Source organism: Bacillus rossius, chromosome 6 (genome assembly GCF_032445375.1).
Source record: "Bacillus rossius redtenbacheri isolate Brsri chromosome 6, Brsri_v3, whole genome shotgun sequence".
Lineage (NCBI taxonomy): Eukaryota > Metazoa > Arthropoda > Insecta > Phasmatodea > Bacillidae > Bacillus > Bacillus rossius.
The window spans coordinates 5,670,209-5,692,606 of NC_086334.1; the positions used below are offsets into that span (position 1 = coordinate 5,670,209).

General features: G+C 39.9%; 1 protein-coding gene across 5 annotated transcripts in view; it reads left to right on the forward strand.

Annotated features, from left to right (window-relative positions):
- The window catches only part of LOC134532551 (protein sidekick-like), a 283,982-nt gene extending 263,241 nt beyond the window's left edge, over positions 1-20,741 (forward strand). For 2 of the 5 annotated variants that reach the window (XM_063369064.1, XM_063369066.1), the window contains 3 exons: positions 6,745-6,890; positions 14,121-14,289; positions 19,546-20,741. In XM_063369064.1, the coding sequence (XP_063225134.1) occupies positions 6,745-6,890; positions 14,121-14,289; positions 19,546-19,703 (473 nt within the window). In that variant the 3' untranslated portion in view covers positions 19,704-20,741. Of the gene's footprint in view, positions 1-6,744; positions 6,891-14,120; positions 15,773-19,545 lie in introns of those variants that run through there. The other 3 variants (XM_063369065.1, XM_063369067.1, XM_063369068.1) reach the window with 2 other exon arrangements.
- Positions 20,742-22,398: the final 1,657 nt, after the last annotated feature.

Consider the following 22,398-nt stretch of genomic DNA (forward strand, 5'->3'; position numbering starts at 1 on the left):
GGCTATGAGCTATAAGTCAAATACATATAACTTTTAGATGATTTTGCTATTGGCTTAATGTTCATCTGGACGAATCTCAACCAATTCTAAACCTCCAACCAAAGAAGGATCGAATCAGAGACAAACCAGCTGAGACGACTTACAAGTAAGCAGCCAATGAACTAGCGTTATTTGGCCGAGTGTACAGGGAAATGTGCAGTCTATCCTGAAGGCCATCGAAACCGCGAATTTTTCCGGTCTCTAGAAATAGGTATTTCGGAATCTACCCACCGTTGTGGGCTGTGCAGAAAGGGATTTTTTTTTGTTTTGTTTTTCTGCAACGATTGTGAGTTACCGTCGCCGGTCAGGCGTTAATGCGTCACGAGTTGCTGGCGTCGCTTAATTCGTGCGCGACTACTGCGCGCGCCGAGTCGCCGCTGCCTCCATCCATCAACCCCCGGGGGCGTATCTCCGGCGAGCGGCGGCTAGTGCGCAGATAGGGCGCCGTCGGCCCGGCGCGGTGGTTAATGTCTCGTGAGGCCTCGCGTCCGTCCCTCGCCGCAGCCTCACTGCAACCTCACTGCAGCCTCACTGCAACCTCACTGCCTCTCCCTCGACGAACTCCGCGGAGAGAGAGCGCATAGGCCACTCCCCTTTACCAACCCTGCCATTAGCCGCGTGTTCCACCCTTCATGAGTTCTTTTAATGATCAATCATTAGTAGAGACCGGAAAAATTTCGCGGATTCATTTCGTGATAGGCTGAAATTTAAATGTGTGTACAACTCTGCTGGTTCTGATATTGGCTCTCAGTTTAACTGGAGCTCTCTGGGCCAATGAGAGACTATCGACCAAAGAAGCGTCGAATCACAAGTTACCCAGTGGAGACGCCTCACAATTTAATACCCAATGAACACGCGTGTTTACTTGAGAAATGCAGAGGATAATGGAGGCTATCCTAGAAGTAGGGACCGGAAAATTCGCGGATTCAATGACCTCTAGGATAGCCTCCATTACCCTCTGCATTTCTCAAGTAAACACGCGTGTTCATTGGGTACTAAATTGTGAGGCGTCTCCACTGGGTAGCTTGTGATTCGACGCTTCATTGGTCGTTAGTCTCTCATTGGCCCAGAGAGCTCCAGTTAAACTGCGAGCCAATAGCAGAACCAGCAGAATTGTACACATGGTTAAATTTCAGCCTATCACGAAATGAATCCGCGAATTTTTCCGGTCTCTAGTCTGAAGTAGCTTGGCTTCTGGGTTGTAGCCGCGTCTTTGGCGAATAATTCACCGACGTTTCGGTAGACATTGCAGTTGCCATCGTGAGGGAGCAGTTACCTACCTACTGGTAGGGCACTGCTCCCTGATGATGGCGACTGCAATGTCGACCGAAACGTCGGTGAATTATTCGCCAAGGACACGGTTACAAGCCGGAAGCCAAGCTACTTCTTTAAATGATTTTTGCAATGGAGAAGATCGACGTAAAACATTATTTTGGATCACACGCCATTGCTATATTGCACCGAATAATGGCCACAGAAAAGTAAAGAATTGAAAATACAACAGAAAAAGGCTCAGTGCTGGTTGGCGCCGTAGCTTTCTCGTGGAAAAGTCGGAATATAATCGTAACATGTTTTTTTTAAAATTAATATGCCATTAAATTATCAGTCCCTTTAGTACAATTGTTACATTATCCGTAGATGTTTGTATTGTCACCGACCGCTGTATGCCTAATGGGCCAGCTACGTGATTGCTTTGCGTAATTTAATTTTTATTTTATTTTGACGCTGTCGTAGCTCTCGCATTTGCTCAGCAGCGGACTTTTAAGGCTTTTTTATTTATTTTGACGCGACTTGCTTTTCTATAATTCCGAGAAAATTTACGAGTCACATGAGGCAACATCTTTAATTAATTTGTAATTATTCGATTAAATTTCGATTTTCACGTATATGCTGGCGAATTATTTTTACCGACTCCCTCTGGGTTCTAGCAGTGCTCTTCAAGCTGTTCACAATGACACCCGAACCAAAGTCCTGGCTAAACGCGTTTCAAACGCTACGCCAGCTTATAACTTGTCACGAAGCTAATTAGTAACAATCACGCACATGCGCCTACATAGGCACAATGATGTCACAGGCAAAAATAAAACTAAGCACGTTCAGACATGATCTATACGTTGTGGGCTCAACCATTTCTGACCCATTATTAGTCTCGCAGCTATCAGCGGTTCAAGTGTGACGGTATTTTGTCATACAAGAAAGTTCGAACGACTATCTATCTATGCAACGAGCCAACAGGTATTTTCACGTGAAAACGTAAAGACGTACAGGATACAAGCCAAAATCAGCCGGTGTGCAAATGATGAATTAGAATTTCGCGAAAGGAATTAGAACGATATCTCAGCGCAGAATAACGCAGTGTGTTTTAAAAGAACGATAAAGTTGCAACAATACAAATCAACAACGAATTTGTCTAACACAGCGACAAAACAAAGGTTGTAATTTGTTTATTTAAATTAATGTTTTAAATAAGGACATTTATGCGCACTGATTTTGTTACTGACTATACAGGAACTTAATTCGTCCCTAGTAATTGAGTTTGGAGTAGGGATAATGGGGGCGTGCAGATCCGACGAGAATGAACGGCTCCAGGGCTGAGCCAGCCCATTTTCATTTTTATTTCACTAGTTTGTCTAGTGTTCTTTATAAAATATGGAAAATAATGGGAACAGGATAATTAAAATTTTACTATCATGTAACTTAATGAGGTTTGTCTCGTTCCAGGTCATTATTTTACATTTACGTCCGATACGGTTAAACTTCCCGACTTATTGAGTGGCTGGAACTTTCACAAAATAATAAAAGTGCATTATTTTTGCGCAGTTAGCTGGAAATGTTGCATTGTTAATGTCATTGTATGGATAAGGAGAATGAAATGAAATATATTACAAGAAGAATTTATTTTTAAAGAAAATTTTACTGGCTACTATGTGACATTGTTTATTTATTTTTTTCATTAATTTATTTAAATTGTATCTAGCCTAAATAAATTTTTCTGAAAAATAAATATTGAAACATACTACGCCACTAGCATTGCCTTTAAACCCAAAACTCTCCCGTTATGGATGAAATTCAATTCTCCATATCCATACTGCACAAACATTTTTAAAATTCATTTGTTCCAGTTAATTATCCAAAGAAATGGCACCGTATGTATATATATATTTTTCATTTTGTTGAAGTTCAGCCACACAAAACTCTACAAGTTTAACAGCGTTAAACGTAAAAATAAAATAATGCTCTAGAACGGGCACATAACATCCTTAAAGTGCTGGTAAATAAAGATTTAATTTTAAAATTTTGATCTAGAATAACTTTATATATTTTATTGCTACGTATAGTTACGCGATTTGGCCGGAATTTCAATGTTAGCAAGTGTAAACCTGACCGGAAAATAGTTTAACAGAAAATGATATGAACATTTCCTTAAGATAAATTAGCAAAACCATCATTGTGATTTAGGTTCAAGGTCGGCTCAAAATTCAGTTCGAAAGAGTTAGTTTCCCAAAACTTTCCGGGGGAGTATCTCCATAGAGGTAAATAGCCCTGGGGCCCAGCGAAGCGTGGATGACAAGAACGCTCCGGCAGCGAGTCCCAGAAGGGCTTAACTCCGGGGCGACGGGTCCGCGCCCGCAGGCGACACGACTTCAGATGCAATGTTTCCAGTCGCGCGCGCCTGCCCGACATCCGAGCAGCGAACAAAACCAAACAGTGGTTCAACGCTATCTCATTAACTCGCCGCTATATTCCCTTCGGCAGAAAGAATATTAACAGTTGGTATATACTTTTCCACTTAACACTTGTCATTTAGTTATTGACGTGACAACGTCTAATAAATGAATGAACGCCGGCTGCACGCACGAAAAAGTTTCCCGTTACGTACATTGTCCCGTTACGATGTGTCCCGTTACGCTCATTGTACGTTTGCGCCGCATCTATCTCTCTTCCACTTGATTGGAAAAACCATCGATTTGACTTTTTCGAGGCACTTTAAACTTGAAACACTCCCATTCGTTTCCTACTTTTCCTATCATCGTCCTATCCTTAACAGAATAACACGGATTGGAAGAAGTTAAATAGCAAACATGTATAAAAGTTATAGTTAAGATAATATCTTCGTTAAAGTAATAAACATATTTGAATTAATGAGCGCAAAAAAAGTAAATTTATCAATTAAATTGCAGATTTAATTTCACTCCTTCTTTATATCCATACAAAATAGTTATAATTCAATAAAAATGATTCAATTTTATTCATAAAATTATGCAATCATTTCATCAATGTTTTGTTATGACGTTGTTAAGTTAAACTATCGTCCGTAAACCGACTTTACAGACAACCAATATTTTGTATTAATCATTGAAGTATCCAAAAAATGTCAGAGTAAGAGGAATAAATATATGCTTAATTCAGGGTAACTCGAGCTTGACTTTGACTTAAAATTTTGTGTCCCTCGCATAGAAGCCACAGTTTTTGAAGTAAACGGCAGACACGTTAAAAATATCAGGCGCGAACAACAATTTATTCGTATTTTAACAATTTAGGGTTTCATGCTTAAAAAGTGATAGTGCATGATTCACTTTATTATTTGTAAAAAATTAAAACATGTATATTAATTTTTAGTTAATCTCTTGATATCTAAATTCGTAGGTACATTTATTTCCTGTTCATTTTATTATCTTGTATTTCAGACACATTTAAATCATATTCATACATCCATTGCAATAAAACTAAACATAATATCCTTGTATATTCCTCACTTTGAAGTGGAGGTAATTTACCGTGTGATTTATTTATCTTGTAAAACTAAGTACTTTTCATATTATTGTTAATAATTTATTTTCTGGGCCACGCGCCGGTTTCCAACGACTGAGTAATGTACACGGGAGTTAGGGAATGACGCAAACATGAAAAGAGAGAGCGCAACTAAGTATTTCCTTCCTTGTCGCGCAGACGAAGTATCGACCAAGCGGTTGGATTGGATACGCAGGGCGCACAAACACCGCTCGCTTCCAACGGGTAATGTTTAATTGGCCTACCCCTCCCTACACTTTCCTTTCTGGAACCATTTACCGCCGAACAACGACAGTAAATCAAATTGCGTCCTGATTAATTGGTCCGATAATTGTCAAAGTATCGAAATATCCTGTATTAATATTCTGAACAGTAAAAATGTTTATTTCTTCCAGTCCTGCATTATGACCACCAAATATAATAGCTATGGTGTGATGGAAGGCAAACGGGATACGTGACTGATGACAACGCATCAGTAAATAACTGAATAAAAACCGCTAATTTTATGATAAATTGGCCTACAGAGTTCTAAACGAAACGATTCTAAAGTTAAACCCAATACTGATAATTATGGTGAAATGCTTCTCTTAGTGAACATTAATCATTCTACTCACTATTTTATGCGAAATACTCTAGTAAACTAATTTTATACTACATGTCAGTTTTGGTTTAGTATAAATAATTGCTGTATCCAAAAAAAGTCAACATCGATCAAAAGTTTCAATGCCAGTACAACAGTTGTGTCAAGATAATTTCTTAATAATATTGACATACATCTTTGCATTTTCTTTTAATTATGTGTGAATTACACCTGTATAAAACTGTATGAATATATGTATAACGTAACTTTATTTTATTTCACAAACGATGCAACTGAAAAATATTTAAAATGCAAAGAAATAGTTCAAGGAGTGTACGTTTCGTATGTACCCTTTATAAAAATATACTGTGCTTTGTTTTGTACAGCCTTATACAAACACTTATATTGAGATTTGCTTCCAAACACGAAGAAAACTCTTCTACAGAATGAAAATATTTATGTTTCATTATTACAAAGGTAACACATAAAAATGTAAAATTGGTAAATAAATAAAATTTGAAAATTATCATTTAGTAATAAAAATTAATAAAACACATGCACGGACCTTATTATTGTCGTCTATCGAAAATAAGGCTTTAAATTTTCTGTTAACATCACTATATACTAAATGGTAAAATATGTATACCAAACAAAAGGTATCTTGTGAAACTTAAACAAAGAATTTTTTTTTTAATGTAGTTGTTGCATGGACTTGAATTCATTAAATGCATTTTATTCCCTAGAGCACTTAACTCAGTTTTTCCGCTGTCAACACGTAACTTATAAAAATAAGTAAAATGTATGTTTTTTTCGGGGGGAGGGGGGGGGAAGCAAAATAATCTTTTAGCGATTAAAACATTTTCGTAGCTTTTAAAAAAAAATCATGTAGCTAGCTGCAAATGTAGTGTTTAGTTGTGGTTGAATTTTAATTTTCCAGCACAAAATTCTGCCGAAACTTTGTGGCAGTTGAAGAGGTTTAGTGGGTTGGCCGTATGTTCAACAAAATTTAGAAGTAGCTTGGCTTCTGGGTTGTAGCCGCGTCCTTGGCGAATGATTCACCAACGTTTCGGTCGATATTGCAGTCGCCATCATCAGGGAGCAGTTATCTACTCTAGGTAACTAATGATAGCGACTGCAATGTCGACCGAAACGCCGGTGAATCGTTCGCCAAGGACGCGGCTAGAACCCAGAAGCCAAGCTACTACAGACAATGGCCGTGAAAGCCTGTGTACATCATCAACACAAGTTAGTGAGTCAGTGTGCTGGCGCGCGGAAGGTGATTGGGCCGTGGCGGATTCGCGCGAGGACCAATCATGCTCGTTTCCTTGCTGCAGTGCCGACGGCCACCATCCTAGGCGGGCCGGAACTGCACGTGGACATGGGCAGCACCATCAACCTCACGTGCACCATCAGGTTCAGCCCCGAGCCGCCCGCCTACATCTTCTGGTACCACCACGACGAGGTACGGAACAACCTATCGGTGTGTGCATCTCCCATCACGCTCTATACGTGTGCGTGTCCTAGCTGTACGGAGACCTCCATGTCCCGGCCACCCGGCGCGATCTCCACTGCGGCAGAACCGCCCTCAAACTTCTACTTACTTCTACTTACCTTTCCTCAGCTACATTGACCACACGCATTTTCATAAAATTATATTTTTTTCTCTATTATTTTTTCTTCAGTTAACACTGTAATATGAAAGGGTTACTACAATGACTATTATCTAAGATTTTTTTGGAAATATTCACTTTTTATAGTACGAGTCGTTAATTTTTTTTGTTCACGGATTAAAATTATACTTTAGAAAAAAACTTTTTTCTTCAATGATATTTATTCTACAATGTTGTTAATACAACTTAACACTGACAATACATCTGACACTAAATATTTTTGATAAATATTTTAACAAAACTACGCCAGGCTCTTCTGTAGACTTCAAAAACAGTTCTATAAGAGTATTTGGTAAATAAAATTTATTTCTACTCGCTTTTAAAAAATAAATTATTACATAGTTGTATTATATTACATGCTTTTGATTTATCTGATACTTCTCTTGTCTATATAACTATGAATAAAAATCAACCAGTAGTAAAGTAACTTAGTCGTTAATGACAGTCGAATATAAAAAAGGTTTTCACGTTTAAGCTGGCAAACTGATTTTCATTTAGACATGAAATTGTATTAATATATTCGTAAAACCATGTCTTTCAGATGTCAAGGCAAAATTGTGTAGGTGAATTAACATACAAACCCATTAACATATTTGGCTGCACTTAATTTTAATTTAATAGTAAAGTTTATACTAAAATTATCCATTTTACATATCTTAGTTTTTAGTATATTAAATTTTCCATGCAGCGTTGATTATCTATAATATACTAGCCAACTTTTCCTGCCACTGTTTATTTACCTCTATATATATAACATGGATGGTTTGTATGTAATATAGAATCTATAAAGCGTTTGAAATGGTAGTCCATTTTAAACTTACTCACCAAATACTTGTCACTCACAATGACTATTTGTTGTTACTGAGGATGAATGACATTAAAAATTACAATACAGAAATGTTCATGGCAATTGGTTGAACGGTTTAGAAGTTGATGCGCTACAGCACCATCTAGCGACGAGTTACACAAAAATGGATAGCATAAAAACCTTCTCCATGAAAAAAACAAACAAAAAAACACTTCGATTTCTAACTTTCTTGGCGATCGTTCAAAAGTGCTGGAGTTTATTAACGTCATACATACATACATACATACATAAATACCAACATACAATTTTATATATAGATGCAACGTTTCAACGAGAGTGCATTGTTGCAACAGTAAAAAAGCGAACGAAAGTGAGTTATTAATAAATAGGAAACTAAATAGCTCTCTCGCAAAATTGCTTGGTTTTAGTTATGGCAACAGTCAATTATAGATAATAGAGGCAACAAAACGGTTGTAAATACACAAATCGTTGTTCTCGCGGTTTTCTCGTAGAGAATTGCATCATCCTAATGTTTCCAAATCTTTCAGGCATATTTTCTCATAATTTTACAAAATATTTAAAAAATAATGCCTTACCTTTAATCCCCTAATTTTGTTTATATTTAAAATGCTTTTGTCGTAATAAATTCAAGGTAAATTTTATTAATTCCTTACTTTTAGGCCAGTTCATGTGGCCAAATTTAACCTACTTGTGTGGCTGGGACATGGAACCTTAGTGCTAGTGGTACATTGTCTTGCATGCTCTCTTTATATAAACTGGTGTCACGGGTTCGATCCCCAGGAAGAACTTATATGTTATATTTATAATCGACAGTGTGTAAGCCAGATTTTTAAAAATCTCACATATCTTAACGAGGAATTTGGTATGAAAAAATTACAAAATAAATTCCTAACCTAGTCACTTCATCGAATTACATATGTAGACTAAAATAATTAAACCACTTTAAATATTGTGGGTGGTTCTTAACCAATGTTGGTGTATGAACGATTTCTACAAGGGTTTAACATACTAGGTAGGCATACGTGTTAAAATTAGTATAACTGAATAAAAAGTGTGTAGCTGACAAAGAATGTAAATATTGCTGCAACGTTCACGAAAACTATTGGTTTTGTTATATGTCATTTTGAAATCACTGAAAATAATTATTTTAGTATTAGAAAACTTAATTTGTTGTTTTAGCAAAATATTTTCATGGTAAATTTAAAAAAAAAACGGGAGACATGAATATGTTTATTCATTATATCATAACTGTTTATAAGGCACAACGTTAAATTAAGTTCTTTCATTTATAATTACGAATAAACTTTCTGTTGTAAACAATTTCTTACAATAATATGTTATCGATGAACTAAAATTATATATACTTGAAAAATTTAATATAAACATTAAAATCTTAAATTTTTTTACTTCTAGTCTGAATTAAAAACCATAACTATTTGATACGACTAACCATACTGCAAGGGGTTGAAAAAAATAGGTCAGAAGAATAAAAAAATCATGACTTCGTAGGTACAACATCGAATCCGTACGAATTGTTGGTTAATCTTATAATTTTTGTCTATAAATTTATCCATAAATAAGTACTCCGAAAATTACTTAGAACCACAAGTTATTGTTTTTAAGACGTGCGGTGATTTATTTTAGATGAATTAATGAATTCTTGATTTTAATAAGGTTAGATTTTTATCAAGTGCAGTTAAATAAATCTGCAAACGGGAAATGTAATTAATATCTGTTTCTTACTGAAAGGGTGTTAAAAGTTTCCCTAATTGTAAATTGCAAATGAACTTTTAGTGATTACATAAAAACTAATTGCAGGAATTAAAGTTCATCCGTAGTGCGTGCCGTTTGCCTAATCTCTGTTTCCTCGTGAGGAAAGAGAGTATCAAGAAAGAGCACGGCGGGAAACTTTCCTGAAACCGACGGGATCTGTCTCCCATGTTCCCTGAGTGACTCGTTCCTGTACAGTCGAGTTGTTGCCAGGCGACGGCGCGCGGCAAGCATTGTTGCTTCGCGAGCGGATCGTGACCTGAATCCCAAATTGCTTCGCCGGACGATAATCACGGAAGAGAAAAGAGCGCGAGCTCTCACGTTATTCTAATTAAAATCGCAGCACGTTCCACGAATCACATCGCGGTCGTGTGGTAAACACACGTGAAATCATTTATATATATATATATATATATATATATATATATATATGTATATGTATATGTATATATATTTCTTGCTTAGGAAATTGAAACCATCCTCGCAAGTATTTAATTGGGATCATTCCAATTTATAAAAAAAGGGGGTTGCCTGTAAAGTCGGTTTACGGACGATAATTTTACGTGATAACGTCATAAGAAAACATTGATGAAAAATTGTATACTATTTTAATTTTCAAATATTATTTACAGTTTTTGCAAATTTAATTTAAATCATTTGTTTAAATATAATCACGAACAATTATTTAAAAAGCCCTCCTTAACCGGATTGTATATTAAAGAAGATTTTCTCGCACGGTGGTTGGCCGGTTCTTGCACGCTCGGCTCAGGCGGAACGTGACAATGAATCATGCTTTTTTGTGCGTGCAGCTGGCGTTTATCGATGTATAAGACGTTATCACGTCAAAAATATAACTTAAAAACTAATAATTATATTATTCAATGCAATTTTAATTTAGACTTGTTTTCCTCATTTATTTTTTACCTTACAGGGCATCAATAACGCTGAATATTTTGGCAATATTTGGTTGCTGTTTATGGTAGCTACATGACTTTTCAATTTAAAATTGCACGTTTAAAATATAGATTGTTATGAATGTACTAAATGTATTTTTTAATGAACCTGTTATTCAAATTTTAAAGCCTTAATATGTGAATTGTTCCTGTCACGGTGTGAATTACGTTTAAGAGCTTTAAGAATTTACCGTGGTGGCACTGGTAAAAATGTGTAAAAGGCTTTAAACATTGAACTAAAAAAGTATAAAGTTTCAAATTAATAAATATATTGATAGTTAATGAATTTGAAAATCAGCTCCTTATGAAGAAATCATGTAAAAAATTATTGAAAAACATAATTATATAATTACAAAATTACTTTTTTATAAAGTATTCTGAGAATTTTAAGTTATGTTTTTAGCGTAAACGCTCATTAATAAATAAATATATGCTATTTTTATTTTTTAGACAATTTAAATACTTTGCTAGTTAATTAATTGTAGCATGGAATTGAAAGTCAAATGTATGTAGTTATCTTAAAGTATCGATATATTTTTGTATATTTAGGTAATAGGTAGCTTTACACTTTTAAAGGTTTTTCATTACATGATGTATCACATCCCTGCTAGATATATTTATCATAACTACATATATAATCTGACGTTTCCATAATGTAATTACGTTTATTAATTATTCAATAACGCAAAAATTGTCTTACATTAGGGATAACAAAGTATTTAAATTACTTTTAATAAGAAGAATTTCACAAGGAAACTGTTCAAACTGCTCCAATCAAGATTATTGGTGCCGTTTGTTTAAGCTTTTAAGTGAAATTTCACTTATTTGCAGAAGTTTAAACCATTTATAATTTTAGAAAGTTAAAGGTCAGTCAAACACGCCACGTAACAAGGGCATGTTCTGCAAATTTAACTATATAACTCCCTTGCATTTGTTTTTATACCATAAATATTTTCAAAAATATTCACTTAATTTTAATATCATGTGTGCAACAGAGCGGGTAATACTTCGTAATTGTCAAAACTTGCACGAATGTTTCCACCAATGATATTACAGTAAGGGAATATATATTAAAAATATTTGTGGCAAGCAACAAGCGCCAAGAAGTTATCGAATTTTAATTTCATAAATAATCCTTAAAAATTATGACGAAAAAAAAAATAATATGGTTTGTGAGACCGAGTCTACTATATATACATTTTAAAATATCTAATTAAATTTAAATAGCCTGTTAGAAACTGAACCAGTAATAATAGTCTGAGTTGTTTTCTTTTACATTAAAATTTACTTTTCTGTATCCGGTGAATATTTCACATACATTGTATAAATTTGAGAGTGCCATAAGTATTATAAGATCTTGAAATAAACTAAATTTTACGCGTGCGGATAAAATGTAGGCCCTGTTTTTTTTTTTTTTTTTTTTTTTTGAACGCACAGGACGCCCCGGTAGTTGATGTGTCAGAGCACTCGCCCCCCTTTCGAGACCATCCGGGTTCAATTACCAAAGAGAACAACAAAGTCTCAGATTTAAAAAAAAAAAAATGGGGGGGGGGGGGAGGGTGTTAAACGTAGGGGCCTTTCCCGAGAGGTGATTGTTTTCATTTGAAATGTTGTGCCCACCGTTGGAGCCTTGTGCTGTTGGTGTGGCATGTAACAAATCAAATAAATAAATAAAATAAATAATTCTGTTGCCTCCTTCGACTCATGTTGTTATCACAATTAATGACCTCCGTGTTGAGTAAACGCTATGCCCCTAATTCATTCATCAATGTGCACGCGCCAGCTCGCTAGAGAATTGTGATGTTCAGCTGACCGTGGCGCGAAAACCGGGCGGGAATTTACGACGGGGGTGAGGCGGAAGAAGAGTTTGGCAACCAACGGACCGGAAAGTGGGGCGAACGCTGTCCCCTCCCCTACCCCCTCCCCATTCCATCGTTCAAAACAGTCGATACGCGGGGAAGGGGCGTTTTGCGCAGTAACCTTCGCCTCGCCAGCCGACATTCATTTCTCGAGAACGGCTCCCGTGGGTGGGAAAAAAAAAAAAGGAGTTGGGTTTCTGGGGAGGGATGAGAAAAGCCAGGGGCTTGTGGGAAGGTGGGGGTGCAACGGGGTTGCGCTGGTCTGCACCCTTTCACTCCCCCCCCCCTTCCTCTTTGCTAGAGGGGGTGGGGGGAGGGAACTGCTGGTCGAGGTGGGTTTTTATGAGCGGCCGAGAACGTGACAAAGAGTAGGAAAACAATTCGATACCCTTTCCCCAATGGACCATATTCCCCCACCCGCCTACCTGCCAGGGATGGTATACACGTGACATTGCGAAGTCTGGGAACACAGAGGCGTGGTCCATTTCGCGACGATGCGATGTCCAGACAACTGCCATTCTCTCAAAAATATAATCCCAAGCTGAAACTAACTTGCGGACGTTTTACTTTGTAAGGGAATTTAAACTTCAGTTTGTACATGAAATAACGTCCCAGTTACAAATGTTAATAGTATCAACTGTAAGCGTTGCAGAGTTTAGGTTGAAGATCGCAATTAAGGAGTATCTCGAACAGGTTTCGATAAGCGCAGCGCGAATACCGCTTTCTTTGTTTTCTCGCATGCAGCGCCACCTAAGCAAAATGGCGAATCCTGATTGTAAAGCGTTTTGTGTTCTCTCTCTAATTTTCTAAGAGCCAGTCTATAATTTCAGTTCAACGGGCGTTTCGTTTGTACGAGAGTGAATTAACGTCAAAGTTCCTGACTGTTGAACTGGCTGTGATGGTCGAGGCGACAGAGCTCTTTTTCGCTGGCCGCCACGTTCACCTGAATTTTATTTTCCTTTGGGGCTTAATAATAGATGTTTTCCAATTATTTTGACATAATGAACCTGCAGCTTAAATTTGTCGGCCAAATTCAGACTGATCTTGTATACTTGCGAACAACTTTTATAGCTTGTATTTTAATCCAAGGTTAAATATAATCCAAGCATTCGTTTTTTTTTTCAAATAACGTTTATGAGCAAGTATCGGCGTTATAGATTCATTTAATCAATGTGAAAGATATAAAGTGACTAATGCTAGAGCCCGGAAAAATCCGCGGGTTCCATGACCTCTAGGATGAACTTTATAGTTCTACGTACACTCGGTCAAATGCCACCCTCTCATTGGCTGCTGTCTTGTGAAGGTGTCCCAATGTAGCGGCCTGTGATTCGATAGAGCTACGGTTGAGTGTTTCTCACCGGCCCGGAGTCATCCAGGTGAGTTGTGAGCAAATAGCAGAGGCAGCACTAAGGTATAACTATTTGAATTTGAGGCTGTCGTGAAATTAATCCGCGAATTTTTCCGGTCTCTACTAATGACTGGTTCTTAATGAGCAACGATCACAAGCCGCCGTTCCTGCGGGAACAAGGAGTGAATGTGTAAGAGGTTTGGTGTGCACACGTGGTGCGGAGGTCCCCCGATGTGAGCGGCACTAACCCCGTGCGCTCCCGTGTCGCTGCCCGTGGCCAGGTGATCAGCTACGACTCCAGCCGCGGCGGCGTCAGCGTCATCACGGAGAAGGGCGAGGTCACCACCAGCTACCTGCTCATCCAGAACGCCGAGCTGTCCGACTCGGGCAAGTACTCCTGCAGCCCGTCGAACGCCGACGTCGCCAGCGTGCGAGTCTATGTCCTCAACGGTGAGTTCTTGTAAGCGGGCTGTCACGTCCTGCGGCCATCTCCGCCTTGACAAAGTTCATATCACGTCTCCCGCCAACCATCTCCACCTTGACAAGGCACACAGTCTGTCTCTTTCCAACCATATCCGCCTTGACAAGGCACACTGTCCGTCTCTTTCCAACCATATCCGCCTTGACAAGGTTCATATCACGTCTCCCACCGCCAACCATCTCCGCCTTGACAAGGCACACAGTCTGTCTCTTTCCAACCATATCCGCCTTGACAAGTTCATATCACGTCTCCCGCCAACCATCTCCGCCTTGACATGGCACACTGTCCGTCTCTTTCCAACTATCTCCGCCTTAACAAGGCTCATATAAAGTCTCCCGCCAACCATCTCCACTTTGACAAGGCACATAGTGCGTCTCCTTTGAACCATCTCCTCATTGACAAGGCACAGATTGCGTCTCCTTCCATTTCTGTCTTGACAAGGCACACAGCGAATATCTTTCCAACCATCTCCGCGTTGACAAGGCACATAGCTCGTCTCCTTTGAACCATCTCCGCATTGACAAGGCAAGTAGTATGTCTCCTTCAAACCATCTCCGCCTTAACAAGGCACATAGCACGTCTCCTTCCAGCCATCTCCACCTTGAAAGGCACACAGCACATATCATTCTTAGTTCGCAGGGTGCATTCTGATGTACCTTCACTCCCTCCGGCCACTATATCTGTCATTAGTTTGGTTTTACTGTTGCCAGCTGTGGGCCATGAAGTACTAAAACTCTAGAGACAGCTTCGTAATGTTTCAGAAAAAGCAGAAAAACATTTTTGGACGCGATGAAAGTAAAATTAAGGAAAGCCTAATTTTAATGAAACGTTTTCGTGAAACATTGTTCTGAAACGTTTTTGACGTTAAAAGGACAGGCACTTGACCCAAGAGATATAAACAGAGAACTTTACATATTCGTTACTGGGCTCGTTTTCGTCCTCCTCTTTGTGCGATGATACGTGCCCAGCACAAAAATAAATAGAACCGAGAGAGTTAGATGAACTAATGAATAAGACAGAGTGTGCGCATGTGATTGTTTCAGAAAATAAATACAGGTCCTATGCACTCAGCTGTGAGTGCCTTGAATTTTATATTTGCTACCAGCGCTCTCGCGTTCCTCCTTGTTCAACCAGTAGCGTAGAGAGCACTATTGAGACAGTCCCTACATTTCCCGCATAGATAGCGCTACCTGTTATGATTTTTCATATTTCGTTCAGAGATTTGGCATGTTTAAAATGTCAGAATTGTTTGAAGAAACAGTAACACGAACAGTTTTTCTTTGCAGTGTATTATAAGAGCGAGTAATATTATTTGTTAGTTAATCATTATTGAATGATCTATAATTATTGATATCCTAAGCAGTTATTTTTTATTGACAGGTAATTTTATGGTACTAAACCTTGGGAAGACAAGGTTTAGTAGAATTTTTTTGAACAACCAAAAAAAAAAAATTTAAATCTTCAAAATTGAAATGTTATATGTATAAAACATTCTAAAAAATTGGAGGGTAGGAACACCTCTTAAAGATACTTGGACTTGGTTGCATTTTCCCCGACGAATGCTAATGATCAAAGCCCTAACGTGTCGTTGACCTCTGGGTCCATAGTGACGAGATGAGGACAGAGTACTAACATAGTGGTTGGTCTCCGCCGGTTTGACGGAAAAGTGCACTGCGTTTCCCAGTCGCGAGAAAACCAGAGTTCCAACCAACCAGGATTCGGACCCTGAACTCTTTGGTGGGAAGCGCGGTATCTAACCATTCAACCACTTTTTTTTATCTTATATATAAAATTCTCGTGTCACAGTTTTCGTTGCCATACTCCTCCGAAACGGCTTGACCGATTTTGATGAAATTTTTTGTGCTTATCCGGTATCTATGAGAATCGGCCAACATCTATTTTTCATCCCCCTAAATGTTAGGGGTAGTCCACCCCTAAATTTTTTTTTTATTTCCAGTTTTTGGTAGGAAATCACCATGGCAACGGCTGTTGCTTTGTTGATGCTTCATTCGTCTCTATGGCAACGGCTATTTCATTTTTGCATTGTTCATGCCTTCTGCGTCTCCATGGCAACGGGCATCGCGCGGCAGTGGCGTACCCACAACGAGGGGCATGTATAATGAGCGGCGCAAGAGTGATCTGCCTGTAGACTGCCGTAGCGAAGTACGGGTACATCAGTTGTACGTTGCGTGCACGAGTCGGGAAACCATCGGTACATTATACAGCATTGTAATAAATTTTCACGGAATTTTTTATTATTTACCATTACTGTAAATGGGAGATGTGGCATAATTCTTTTTCCATTAGTATAGCCGTGCGAAGCCGGGTCTGGCAGCTAGTATACATATAAACATATATAGTGTATGTATATAAGTGTATGAAGATATATGCATATATTAATGCATATGTATATATACATATATATGTATGTATATATATTGTAACACCCCCTTCTTACATGTTCTCACAACTAGTAGAGCATCTCGATACAGTAGTGGTTGTATACAAATATTTTCAAAAAATCGTAAACAACTATTATGTATCGTTATATTTACGTTACCCTTAAGTGCATTAGCCGGTAGAATCACAAACATTTATTTTATTATTATTCTTTCCTTCAAAATATTTAGCAGAAACGTTGCTTGCAGACGGGCTCGGCAGGGCTGTCCAACAGTCGTGACCCTCATAACGCTCTGCCTGCTCTACTCGGTGGACCAGTGTCCAGGGTTGTCCACCAGTGTTGAACCCTGACGTGCCTTGCAGGGGAGCGGCCGGCGGCCATGCAGACGGGCTCGGCAGGGCTGTCCAACAGCTCGCTGAACATCGTGACCCTCATAGCGCTCGGCCTGCTCTACTCGGTGGACCAGTGTCAAGGGTTGTCCACCAGTGTTGACGTGCCTTGCAGGGGAGCGGCCGGCGGCCATGCAGACGGGCTCGGCAGGGCTGTCCAACAGCTCGCTGAACATCGTGACCCTCATCGTGCTCTGCCTGCTCTACTCGGTGGACCAGTGTCCAGGGTTGTCCACCAGTGTTGACACCTGACGTGCCTTGCAGGGGAGCGGCCGGCGGCCATGCAGATGTGCTCGGCAGGGCTGTCCAACAGCTCGCTGAAAATTGTGACCCTCATAGCGCTCTGCCTGCTCTACTCGGTGGACCATTGTCAAGGGTTGTCCACCAGTGTTGACACCTGACGTGCCTTACAGGGGAGCGGCCAGCGGCCATGCAGACCGGCTCGGCAGGGCTGTCCAACAGCTCGCTGAACATCGTGACCCTCATAGCGCTCTGCCTGCTCTACTCGGTGGACCAGTGTCCAGGGTTGTCTACCAGTGTTGACGTGCCTTGCAGGGGAGCGGCCGGTGGCCGTGCAGACTGGCTCGGTAGGGCTGTCCAACAGCTCGCTGAACATCGTGACCCTCATAGCGCTCTGCCTGCTCTACTCGGTGGACCAGTGTCCAGGGTTGTCCACCAGTAATGAAGTGCCTTGCAGGGGAGCGGCCGGCGGCCATGCAGACCGGCTCGGCAGGGCTGTCCAACAGCTCGCTGAACATCGTGACCCTTATAGCGCTCTGCCTGCTCTAAACAGTGGACCAGTGTCCAGGGTTGTCCACCAGTGTTGACGTGCCTTGCAGGGCAGCGGCCGGCGGCCATGCAGACGGGCTCGGCAGGGCTGTCCAACAGCTCGCTGAACATCGTGACGCTCATCGTGCTCTGCCTGCTCTACTCAGTGTACCAGTGTCCAGGGTTATCCACCAGTGTTGACGTGCCTTGAAGGGGATAGGCCGACGGCCATGCAGACCGGCTCGGCAGGGCTGTCCAACAGCTCGCTGAACATCGTGACGCTCATCGTGCTCTGCCTGCTCTACTCGGTGGACCAGTGTCTAGGGTTGTCCACCAGTGTTGACGTGCCTTGCAGGGGAGCGGCCGGCGGCCATGCAGACAGGCTCGGCAGGGCTGTCCAACAGCTCACTGAACATCGTGACGCTCATCGTGCTCTGCCTGCTCTACTCGGTGGACCAGTGTCCAGGGTTGTCCACCAGTGTTGACCCCTAATGTGCCTTTCAGGGGAGCGGCCGGCGGCCATGCAGACGGGCTCGGCAGGGCTGTCCAACAGCTCGCTGAACATCGTGACCCTCATAGCGCTGTGCCTGCTCTACTCGGTGGACCAGTGTCCAGGGTTGTCCACTAGTGTTGACATGCCTTGCAGGGGAGCGGCCGACGGCCATGCAGACCGGCTCGGCAGGGCTGTTCAACAGCTCGCTGAACATCGTGACGCTCTTCGTGCTCTGCCTGCTCTACTCGATGGACCAGTGTCTAGGGTTGTCCACCAGTGTTGACGTGCCTTGCAGGGGAGCGGCCGGCGGCCATGCAGACGGGCTCGGCAGGGCTGTCCAACAGCTCGCTGAACATCGTGATGCTCATCGTGCTCTGCCTGCTCTACTCGGTGGACCAGTGTCCAGGGTTGTCCACCAGTGTTGACACCTGACGTGCCTTGCAGAGGAGCGGCCGGCGGCCATGCAGACGGGCTCGACAGGGCTGTCCAACAGCTCGCTGAACATCGTGACCCTCATAGCGCTCTGCCTGCTCTACTCGGTGGACCAGTGTCCAGGGTTGTCCACCAGTGTTGACACCTGACGTGCCTTGCAGGGGAGCAGCTGGCGGCCATGCAGACGGGCTCGGCAGGGCTGTCCAACAGCTCGCTGAACATCATGACCCTCATAGCGCTCTGCCTTCTCTACTCGGTGGACCAGGGTCCAGGGTTGTCCACCAGTGTTGACACCTGACGTGCCTTGCAGGGGAGCGGCCGGCGGCCATGCAGACGGGCTCGGCAGGGCTGTCCAACAGCTCGCTGAACAAGTTGACCCTCATAGCGCTCTGCCTGCTCTACTCGGTGGACCAGTGTCCAGGGTTGTCCACCAGTGTTGACGTGCCTTGCAGGGAGCAGCCGGCGGCCATGCAGACGGGCTCGGCAGGGCTGTCCAACAGCTCGCTGAACATCGTAACCCTCATAGCGCTCTTCCTGCTCTACTCGGTGGACCAGTGTCCAGGGTTGTCCACCAATGTTAACACCTGACGTGCCTTGCAGAGGAGCGGCTGGCGGCCATGCAGACGGGCTCGGCAGGGCTGTCCAACAGCTCGCTGAACATCGTAACCCTCATAGCGCTCTGCCTGCTCTACTCGGTGGACCAGTGTCCAGGGTTGTCCACCAGTGTTGACGTGCCTTGCAGGGGAGCGGCCGGCGGCCATGCAGACGGGCTCGGCAGGGCTGTCCAACAGCTCGTTGAACATCGTGACGCTCATCGTGCTCTGCCTGCTGTACTCGGTGACGGTGGAAGAGCTGCAGTTGGACGACACCCGGTTCTCCACTCGCCTCAGGGAGAGATAATGCCAGGACTGACGCAGGACATTCCCTCAGACAGGGTCCCTCGCCACACAGGACACTTGCGGCGCGTTGGGACCGACACACACACCTAAAGGATCCGAGAGTGCGGGAAGGACTCTACTTCGGAAGTGGTCGACGCAATAAAGAGTTATCTCGTCGTGAAGGTGCGTAATGATTGGTTGGATTGTGTCCGTCCGGAATCGGGAAGTTTGTGATCGTGTTGCGAGATTTGCAGATACCTTTTATGGAGTGGTTGTTACGATGATGTTTGTTCGGGAAGGCGTTGGTTTGGTTAATGGAATCGAAATATATTGCCAAAAAAATAAAATAAATAAAATACCTATTAGTTACACTGCCTAAGAAAATGGCATGAGTTGAACTTTGAAATGAAAATAAAAAAACTGTAGCGATTTTTAAACAGTTTTTAAGGTATGTTACCATTTTATGTTATTTTTGTGAAAAGAACTATGTACTACAGACAAAAAAAATACACGTAATTATCAGGGTTTATATTTGGATGTTCGTGTACACGACAGTGATTCCTGCAGAATAATAAATTTTTCCAAACGTCATGACTAGAATTAAATAAAAAAAAAATCTAACTCCCAAAAATGTTTTCATAGTGAATGTTAGTTTCTGAAGATTTCAAAATTGGTTTTATTATAATAATTTTCATATAATATTGATGCACATTTGGCAAGTTAAGAAAAAATACACTAAGTAGGTTGCCGTTGCATATTTTGTACTTAAAGTAAATATCAAAATATTTGATATATTAAAAAATTTGAAATTTGTTTGGAAACTGTTCATTTATTTTTTTCTGTTTTGAGTGTATTGTTAAATTTTTGTGTCAAATGATACCAGTGATGTATTTCTGTTTCATACGAGCTGTCAAAAGAGAATGTTTTTGGCCATAATGTATGTGTACACATTGAAAATTGAAATACATGAACTGATATAGTTGAATAAATATACTCCAAGAATTTTCCAAAGAAAAGTACAATTAATTACATGTTAATTAATAAATCACTGTTATATTTTGAATCTGATGTTTTGATTCCTCTATAAAACCGTTGGATTCCTCATCAAATGAAAATTTCTTACTTGCTATATTAAAGATTATAAAAGTAATACGTGATAAACTCTCACAGCCATAATTAAAATCATACAAAATATTTATAACCAAGTAAAGGTTATTATATAAAATAACATTTGTGGCTAAATTTAAATCCCTAGAAGATTTCAGGTAATATAAAAAAATTTAACGCAACAGACAATCTACCACAACTTTTATAACGTAGAATTGTTTGGCAGAATTGTGCGCCCTAGGTTTATTTAATTCAGCAACATTAGCATCTTAAAACTTTCTAGACTATCAAAGGCTTATGTCCTTGAAATTATTATAATCATCAATCATTCGTATTGAAAAACAAGTTAATAAAAATCATGTTTTAACAGTTTTATATTAGAATGATTTATTTTCAGAATATTTTTCGAAACAATTATTGAAAACGTGTTACAATTGATGTACAAGCAAACTTAAAACTATTACGTTCCAAGTGTTTTACAATCATATCATATATATACACTTTATAAATTGAGATATAAAAAATTAAAATTTATGTTTAAAAAATAGTATGATTTCCAGGGAAATTTTCTAGAAAAAAAATATTGTTGCATAAGTATAAATTTTTGACATGCACTTTGAGTATAGCTTCAATTACTGTTCTTATCCTCTCTAGTAAAAAAAATGTTTATATACTGTATCAGAATGGCTTAAAATGAGAAAAAAACTTTAAAATTCCAATACAGATTCTAGGATTAACATTAAAATAGTTTAACTACTTTTTTTCTAATATCGTATATTTTGGGTTAAGCAGATGGTTTATTTTTAACACGTAAAAGTTTTAGATACTAATTCATATCTAGTTCACTAAATTTACAGTAAATACCTAAATAATGCTATTGAATTAACAAGAACACATAAAAACAATAACAATATTACAAAAAACTACCATATCTTACATATAAACAACAAACAATTTAGTATCCTTGCAGCAACTCTAAATATTAGTGTGAAGTTATAATTCGTTATTTGTCACTGTGGATCTGTGCTTCAGAGATCGAATATACCACGATGACCAAAAAATAGTTCATACAAACAAAGCTAATTTTTTTAATTTGGAAAAAATTGTTCCATGTTAAATTTGAAATTAAAAATGTACCATGTTTTGTAAAGGTAATGTGTGTTGTTTTGTTAGGTGAATTAAACAAAACTAATTTAGCCAAAATTCTTTGTTAATTTTTTTTTGGGAGTATAGACGTGTAGTTTCTTAGCACTTCTATGTGAACTTTATATAAAATAAGTTTGGTTAGGGAAGTCAGCGACATTTACAATAGTAAAGAATCGGAAAATTTATATATATGCGTATGTGTTTGTGTGTGTAATCTGACCGCGAGCTACACAAGTGGTAAAGTTACACAAACGAGAAACAAACTTTGAGTATGTTTGGAATTGATCGAAATTTTTTTTTCCAAGCTCACGTTTTCTCTTCTGTGTATCAATTTGCAGGTCAGTCTTTTCGGGACCGAATATTTTAGCAAATAATATTTGAGAGTTTTATAGTATGGCTATCCCAGTTTACGAGGATGGTTTACTCTCAGGTTTTTTTCGTATGAGTCCGAGATAGGGACCGGA